Source organism: Hydractinia symbiolongicarpus, chromosome 7, assembly GCF_029227915.1.
Source record: "Hydractinia symbiolongicarpus strain clone_291-10 chromosome 7, HSymV2.1, whole genome shotgun sequence".
NCBI classification, from domain to species: domain Eukaryota; kingdom Metazoa; phylum Cnidaria; class Hydrozoa; order Anthoathecata; family Hydractiniidae; genus Hydractinia; species Hydractinia symbiolongicarpus.
Window position 1 is genome coordinate 2,570,603 of NC_079881.1, and position 8,726 is coordinate 2,579,328.

The following is an 8,726-nucleotide window of genomic DNA, read 5'->3' on the forward strand; positions in this document are numbered from 1 at the left end:
TAATTTTTGCCTCATATCTTCTAGCTAGTATAGCTATATATATGCTGTCTTTTTATAGGCTAGTAGTTTCCAATATTTACAAAATGTACGTGCTTTTGTGGGGGCAGAAAAAGAAAAGCCACAGGGATATAGCTACAAAGGCACTGAAATTAATTATTCCTAGCTTCATATGCTCTTTTTAAAGGCAACACAGGTTTTTATTTTCTGCCCCTATGTATGCACTGCATGCCCATTGTTCTCGACGTAAAATCACAACATGTCACACAACGTGCCGACGTGAAGCAGGCAAATTGCATCACGTCAGTAGTTTTTTGCAAACATGTAGTAATTGGATTAGCAAGGCTGAGCTAGAACTTTTTCTTTTTTAGTACCTGCACCAAGACCAATAACCGTTGATGACTTGGACGATCTAAATGCAAAATATCAACAAATTTTGGAAAACCAAAAAATTTTGTTTGACAGGTTAAATAGCGTAGAGACGAAGAAAAAGAAAAAAATAACTGTTAACGCATATACCAAAGTAAGATTTTTTATTTTTGTGAGCTTTATGGTAACTAACCTCGTACAAAATCAGAAGACGTTGACCAGCATATGTAGCTAGCACTTTTAAATCTAATTTCTTTTAAGCATAGTATTGTCATTGTTATATTTTATTTCTGTAGAATTTGAGGAATTCTGGTTATTTAGAGGGATCTAACAGAGATCTAAATTGGAACTTAGATAAACCAAGGTATAAAGTTGTCAATTTGATTAACCATTGTTACATGTCGGTTTTTGTTTTTTTTATTATTTGCAGTTTTTTAAAAATGTTATATCTCTGTCTAAAGTTTTGAAAATCCTTTGTTTGATAAAACAGCATCTTTGGTTGTTGTTTTGTTCTAAATCTTTATATTTTACTTTCAAATTATTATATCTCTAGCCCATTTCGTGATGGAACCGAGCAGTTATCCAATTTTATTAAACATCATATCAGGGGATACGATAAAGATATAGCTGATGACATAATAATAGGTGAGATTTGGAAAAGTGATTTGATACTGTGTATACAATTTACTGATATATTTTAGTGATTGGAAAAGAGTGCTGTCTATGATTGAAAGAGGGAAACTATTTCTACTTTCTATTTACTATTTTAGCATCAATTGAACAATATTTCACATCAAAGAAGACAATGAGAAAGAAGGGGTCTCATCGAGAAAACATTAAAGCAGTCGCTGCTTCCACACAGCGCAAGTTGAATGTAAGTTTTTCAAATTATAGTGTCTGTTGACATTGTTTACTGTGAAAAAGACACAAGACTGCCTGCTTCGTTAAATGTTTACATGGTCTTTCTTGAAGTTTATTTATGTTTATCATCTTTTGGTTTACTTTTAGAAAAGTAAAAGACGGACGAAGGTTCTTCAAGCAATGGACCTGCCTGAAGAAAAGAAGGCAAAAATTTTGAAAGTCCTTGGGGTACAGTATATGTCATCAGAGGAAGAGATAGATGATAACAATGGGCGATATTTTACTGTCCATCCGCTTCCGTGGAAATGCAAAAAGTTGAATTCAACTTTTAAAAAACTCGATGCAAGACATCAAGAAAATCAAAACAAAAGAAGCAAAAATCAGACCGTGCGTCGCGAGGAAGGACGACCATCAGAACGAAACCAGCCACCAGATGCTCCTTCATTTGCCATTGCTCCTTTTGATGAATCACAATAAAATATTGAACATTCGTGACATTCCTAAAAAGATTTTTTTGTATATATTTAGAGAAAACATTTTTGTTTATAAGTTTTTGTAAATAGACATACATCTTGTGATATTTGTTTCTCTCTTCCTTGCACCTTCTGTATACGTCAATCATCCCATCCTGCAAGCTTTAGGATATTCATAATTTTTATCAGGTGGATGAGATTATAGGTACTTTTAACTCCTCACTCAATAAAAACTAAAAAAAGTTGAGCTCTTGTTGGAAATTGAGCTCTTGTTGAAAAGTATTTGCAGGTTATAATAAAGGAAATTTTAGTTGAAAAGCGGAGCATAATTTTTTATAAAAACATTACAAAATCTGGTATTTTCGTAAAGATTATGTCAAATAAACGCAGGTCATCGGACAATTACTTCGCTTAAAAAAATGTATAATCTTTTCCAGAAAGTTCGTATAATTGCGTGTTTTCGGCTGTGATTATTTTATATAAAATGCATATAATCTATCAGATTAGTTAACATATGGAAATAATTGATTCGCGAAAATTTCATATAATCGAATTTTCGATTATGTCTGAAATATTTAGATTATTCTGAATAATCGAATATAATTTTGCATAATCTCATTACCGATTATTCCTTTTTTCGTGCAGTGGTAGTTTTTGAAACTGTCTCTATTTCTTCAGCGCGAACTAACGGCTGGTATTGGTCCCACAGTAAAAAATGACTTATTTAACTTTTTTTAAATAAAACTCTACCACAGCGCCCAGTGCGATCGCTGATTTCCAGCAATCAAGTCAAATTAAGAAGAATGCTATTTCTTGTAGTCAAACTGGCTCATTTATCACATTTATAAGGTCAAAGTCCAAAATCAGTTCAATTAAGTCCCACAGTCAAACGTTTCGCTGTTAAAAACGATGCAACCTAGTAATATCCGAATACTATCGCTAAATACATGTTGGTACGAATATGTGACGCAGCCGTTGTAACTCAAAGGGATTGATACCGGCAAGAAGTTAATAAAATGTAGTTTTTGAGAATGTCTCTATTTCTTTAGCGCGAACTAACGGCTGGGATTCGTCCCACAGTAAAAAATGACTTATTTAACTTAATTTTTAAATAAAACTCTACCACAGCGCCCAGTGCTATCGCTGAGTTCCAGCAATCAAGTCAAATTAGGAAGAATGTTACTTCCTGTAATCAAACTGGCTCATTTATCACATTTATAAGGTCAAAGTCCAAAATCAGTTCAATTAAGTCCCACAGTTAAACTTTTCACTGTTAAAAGCGATGCAACCTAGTAATATCCAAATGCTATCGCTGAATACATGTGGGGACGAATATTTGGCGCAACCCTCGTAACTCAAAGGATTGATACCGTTAGAAAGTGAATGAAATGTAGTTTTTGAAACTGTCGCTATTTCTTCAGCGCGCGGTAACGGCTGGGATTAGTCCCACAGTACAAAATGACTTATTTAACTTTTTTTAAAAAAAACTCTACCACAGCGCCCAGTGCGATCGCTGCGTTCCAGCAATCAAGTCAAATTAAGAAGAATGTTACTTCTTGTAGTTAAACTGGCTCATTTATCACATTTATAAGGTCAAAGTCCAAAATCAGTTCAATTAATTCCCACAGTCAATCGTTTCACTGTTAAAAGCAATACAACTTAGTAAAATTGGAAGAAAATCACTAAATACATGTTGGTACAAATATGTGACGCAACCGTTGTAACTGAAATGCATTGACACCGTTAGAAAGTCAATGAAATATAGTTTTTGAAACTGTCTCTACTTCTTCAGCGCGAACTAACGGCTAGGATTGGTCCCACAGTAAAAACAGACTTATTTATCATAATTTTTTAACAAAGAGTTACCGCAGTGCCCGCTGTAATCGCTGAGTTTCAGCAAGCATGTCAAATTAAGAAGGATGTTACTTCTTGTAGTCAAACTGGCTCATTTACCACATCTATATGGTCAAAGTCCAAAATCAGTTCAATTAAGTTCCACAGTCAAACGATTCACTGATAAAAGCGATGCAACCTAGTAATATCCGAATACTATTGCAAAGTACATGTGGGGACGAATATGTGACGCAACAGTTGTAACTGAAACGGATTGATACCAATAAAAAGTCAACAAAATGTAGTTTTTGAAACTGTCGCTATTTCTTCAGGCGGCGATAACGGTTAGGATTGGTCCCACAGTAAAAAATGACTTTTTTAATTAAATTTTTATTAAAGCGCTGCCACAGCGCCCAGTGTAATCGCTGAGTTCCAGCAATCATGTAAGTTAAGAAGAATGTTATTTCTTGTAGTCAAAATGGCTCATTTATCACATTTATAAGGTCAAAGTCCAAAATCAGTTCAATTAAGTCACAAAGTCAAACGTTTCACTGTTAAAAGAGATGCAACCTAGTAATATCCGAATACTATTGCAAAATACATGTGGGAACGAATATGTGACGCAACAGTTGTAACTGAAACGGATTGATACCATTAGAAAGTCAATAAAATGTAGTTTTTGAAACTATCACTATTTCTTCAGCGCGCGATAACGGCTAGGATTGGTCCCACAGTAAAAAATGACATTTCTTTTTAAATTTTTAAATGAAGTGCTACCACAGCGCCCAGTGTAATCGCTGAGTTCCGGCAATCATGTCAAATTAAGAAGAATGTTATTTCTTGGATCCAGTTGGCTCACTTATCACATTTATAAGGTCACAGTCCAAAGTTAGTTCAATTAAGTTCCACAGTCAATCGTTTCACTGTTAAAAGCGATATAACTTAGTAACATCGGAAAGATATCACTAAATACATGTTGGTACGAATATGTGACGCAACCGTTGTAACTCAAACGGATTGATACCGTTAGAAAGTCAATAAATTGTAATTTTTGAAACTGTCTCTATTTCTTCAGCGCGAACGAACGGCTGGGATTGGTCCCACAGTAAAAAATGAGTTATTTAACTTAATTTTTAAATAAAACTCTACCACAGCGCCCAGTGCAATCGCTGAGTTCCAGCAATCATGTCAAATTAAGAAGGATGTTACTTCTTGTAGTCAAACTGGCTCTGATATCACATTTATAAAGTCAAAGTCCAAAATCAGTTCAATTAAATCCCACAGTCAAACGTTTCACTGTTAAAGGCGATGCAACCTAGTAACATCCGAATACTATCGCTAAATACATGTGGAGACGAATATGTGACGCAATAGTTGTAACTCAAACGGATTGATACCGTTAGAAAGTCAATGAAATGTACTTTATGAAACTGTCGCTATTTCTTCAGCGGGAACTAACGGCTAGGATTGGTCCCACAGTAAAAACAGACTTATTTATCCTAATTTTTTAACAAAGAGTTACCGCAGTGCCCGCTGTAATCGCTGAGTTTCAGCAATCATGTCAAATTAAGAAGGATGTTACTTCTTGTAGTGAAACTGGCTCATTTATCACATTTATAAAGTCAAAGTCCAAAATCAGTTCAATTAAGTCCCACAGTCAAACGTTTCACTGTTAAAGGCGATGCAACCTAGTAACATCCGCATACTATGGCTAAATACATGTTGGTACGAACATGTGATGCAACGTTGTAACTCAAACGGATTAATACCGCCAAGAAGTCGATGAAATGTAGTTTTTGAGAATGTCTCTGTTTCTTCAGCGCGTGCTAACGGCCAGGATTAGTCCCACAGTAAAAAGAGAATTATTTATCTAACTTTTTAAATAAAGCACTACCACAGAGCCTAGTGTACTCGCTGAATTCCAGCAATCATGTCGAATTAAGAAGAATGTTATTCCTTGGAGCCTAGTTGGCTCATTTATCGCATTTACATGGTCACAGTCCAGAATCAGTTCAATTAAGTCCCACAGTCAATCGTCTCACTGTTAAAAGCGATGCAACTTAGTCATGTCGGAAGAAAATCAGTAAATACATGTTGGTACGAATATGTGACGCAACCGTTGTAACTCAAACGGATTAACCCCGTTAGAAAGTCAATGAAATGTTGTTTTTAAACCGTCTTCATTTCTTCAGCGCGAACTAGCGGCTTGGATTGTTCCCAAAGTAAAAAATGACTTATTTAACTTAACTTTTAAATAAAACGCTACCACAGTGCCCAGTGCAATTGCTGAGTTCCAGCAATCATGTCAATTTAAGAAGAATGTTATTCCTTGGAGTCCAGTTGGCTCATTTATCACATTTATAAGGTCAAAGTCCAAAATCAGTTCAATTAAGTCCCAAAGTCAAACGTTTCACTGTTAAAAGCGATGCAACCTAGTAATATCCGAATACTATTGCAAAATACATGTGGGGACGAATATGTGACGCAACAGTTGTAACTGAAACGGATTGATACCATTAGAAAGTCAATAAAATGTAGTTTTTGAAATTATCGCTATTTCTTCAGCGCGCGATAACGGCTAGGATTGGTCCCACAGTAAAAAATGACTTTTCTTTTTAAATTTTTAAATGAAGTGCTACCACAGCGCCCAGTGTAATCGCTGAGTTCCGGCAATCATGTCAAATTAAGAAGAATGTTATTTCTTGGATCCAGTTGGCTCCCTTATCACATTTATAAGGTCACAGTCCAAAGTTAGTTCAATTAAGTTCCACAGTCAATCGTTTCACTGTTAAAAGCGATATAACTTAGTAACATCGGAAAGATATCACTAAATACATGTTGGTACGAATATGTGACGCAACCGTTGTAACTCAAACGGATTGACACCGTTAGAAAGTCAATAAATTGTAATTTTTGAAACTGTCTCTATTTCTTCAGCGCGAACTAACGGCTGGGATTGGTCCCACAGTAAAAAATGAGTTATTTAACTTAATTTTTAAATAAAACTCTACCACAGCGCCCAGTGCAATCGCTGAGTTCCAGCAATCATGACAAATTAAGAAGGATGTTACTTCTTGTAGTCAAACTGGCTCTGATATCACATTTATAAAGTCAAAGTCCAAAATCAGTTCAATTAAGTCCCACAGTCAAACGTTTCACTGTTAAAGGCGATGCAACCTAGTAACATCCGCATACTATGGCTAAATACATGTTGGTACGAACATGTGATGCAACGTTGTAACTCAAACGGATTAATACCGCCAAGAAGTCGATGAAATGTAGTTTTTGAGAATGTCTCTGTTTCTTCAGCGCGTGCTAACGGCCAGGATTAGTCCCACAGTAAAAAGAGAATTATTTATCTAACTTTTTAAATAAAGCACTACCACAGAGCCTAGTGTACTCGCTGAATTCCAGCAATCATGTCGAATTAAGAAGAATGTTATTCCTTGGAGCCTAGTTGGCTCATTTATCGCATTTACATGGTCACAGTCCAGAATCAGTTCAATTAAGTCCCACAGTCAATCGTCTCACTGTTAAAAGCGATGCAACTTAGTCATGTCGGAAGAAAATCAGTAAATACATGTTGGTACGAATATGTGACGCAACCGTTGTAACTCAAACGGATTAACCCCGTTAGAAAGTCAATGAAATGTTGTTTTTAAACCGTCTTCATTTCTTCAGCGCGAACTAGCGGCTTGGGTTGTTCCCAAAGTAAAAAATGACTTATTTAACTTAACTTTTAAATAAAACGCTACCACAGTGCCCAGTGCAATTGCTGAGTTCCAGCAATCATGTCAATTTAAGAAGAATGTTATTCCTTGGAGTCCAGTTGGCTCATTTATCACATTTATAAGGTCAAAGTCCAAAATCAGTTCAATTAAGTCCCAAAGTCAATCGTTTCACTGTTAAAAGCGATATAACTTAGTAACATCGGAAAGATATCACTAAATACATGTTGGTACGAATATGTGACGCAACCGTTGTAACTCAAACGGATTGACACCGTTAGAAAGTCAAAAAATTGTAATTTCTGAAACTGTCTCTATTTCTTCAGCGCGAACTAACGGCTGGGATTGGTCCCACAGTAAAAAATGAGTTATGTAACTTAATTTTTAAATAAAACTCTACCACAGCGCCCAGTGCAATCGCTGAGTTCCAGCAATCATGTCAAATTAAGAAGGATGTTACTTCTTGTAGTCAAACTGGCTTTGATATCACATTTATAAAGTCAAAGTCCAAAATCAGTTCAATTAAGTCCCACAGTCAAACGTTTCACTGTTAAAGGCGATGCAACCTAGTAACATCCGCATACTATGGCTAAATACATGTTGGTACGAACATGTGATGCAACGTTGTAACTCAAACGGATTAATACCGCCAAGAAGACGATGAAATGTAGTTTTTGAGAATGTCTCTGTTTCTTCAGCGCGTGCTAACGGCCAGGATTAGTCCCACAGTAAAAAGAGAATTATTTATCTAACTTTTTAAATAAAGCACTACCACAGAGCCTAGTGTACTCGCTGAATTCCAGCAATTATGTCGAATTAAGAAGAATGTTATTCCTTGGAGCCTAGTTGGCTCATTTATCGCATTTACATGGTCACAGTCCAGAATCAGTTCAATTAAGTCCCACAGTCAATCGTCTCACTGTTAAAAGCGATGCAACTTAGTCATGTCGGAAGAAAATCAGTAAATACATGTTGGTACGAATATGTGACGCAACCGTTGTAACTCAAACGGATTAACCCCGTTAGAAAGTCAATGAAATGTTGTTTTTAAACCGTCTTCATTTCTTCAGCGCGAACTAGCGGCTTGGATTGTTCCCAAAGTAAAAAATGACTTATTTAACTTAACTTTTAAATAAAACGCTACCACAGTGCCCAGTGCAATTGCTGAGTTCCAGCAATCATGTCAATTTAAGAAGAATGTTATTCCTTGGAGTCCAGTTGGCTCATTTATCACATTTATAAGGTCAAAGTCCAAAATCAGTTCAATTAAGTCCCAAAGTCAAACGTTTCACTGTTAAAAGCGATGCAACCTAGTAATATCCGAATACTATTGCAAAATACATGTGGGGACGAATATGTGACGCAACAGTTGTAACTGAAACGGATTGATACCATTAGAAAGTCAATAAAATGTAGTTTTTGAAACTATCGCTATTTCTTCAGCGCGCGATAACGGCTAGGATTG

At 35.9% G+C, this 8,726-nt stretch overlaps 1 protein-coding gene across 1 annotated transcript; it reads left to right on the forward strand.

The window, feature by feature from the left end:
- The first annotated feature begins 1,139 nt into the window (after positions 1–1,139).
- LOC130649321 (uncharacterized) lies at positions 1,140–2,057 on the forward strand. The gene is made up of 2 exons (XM_057455578.1): positions 1,140–1,240; positions 1,375–2,057. The coding sequence occupies exons 1-2, from the start codon at positions 1,172–1,174 to the stop codon at positions 1,702–1,704; spliced, it is 399 nt and encodes a 132-aa protein (XP_057311561.1). The 5' UTR covers positions 1,140–1,171; the 3' UTR covers positions 1,705–2,057.
- Positions 2,058–8,726: the final 6,669 nt, after the last annotated feature.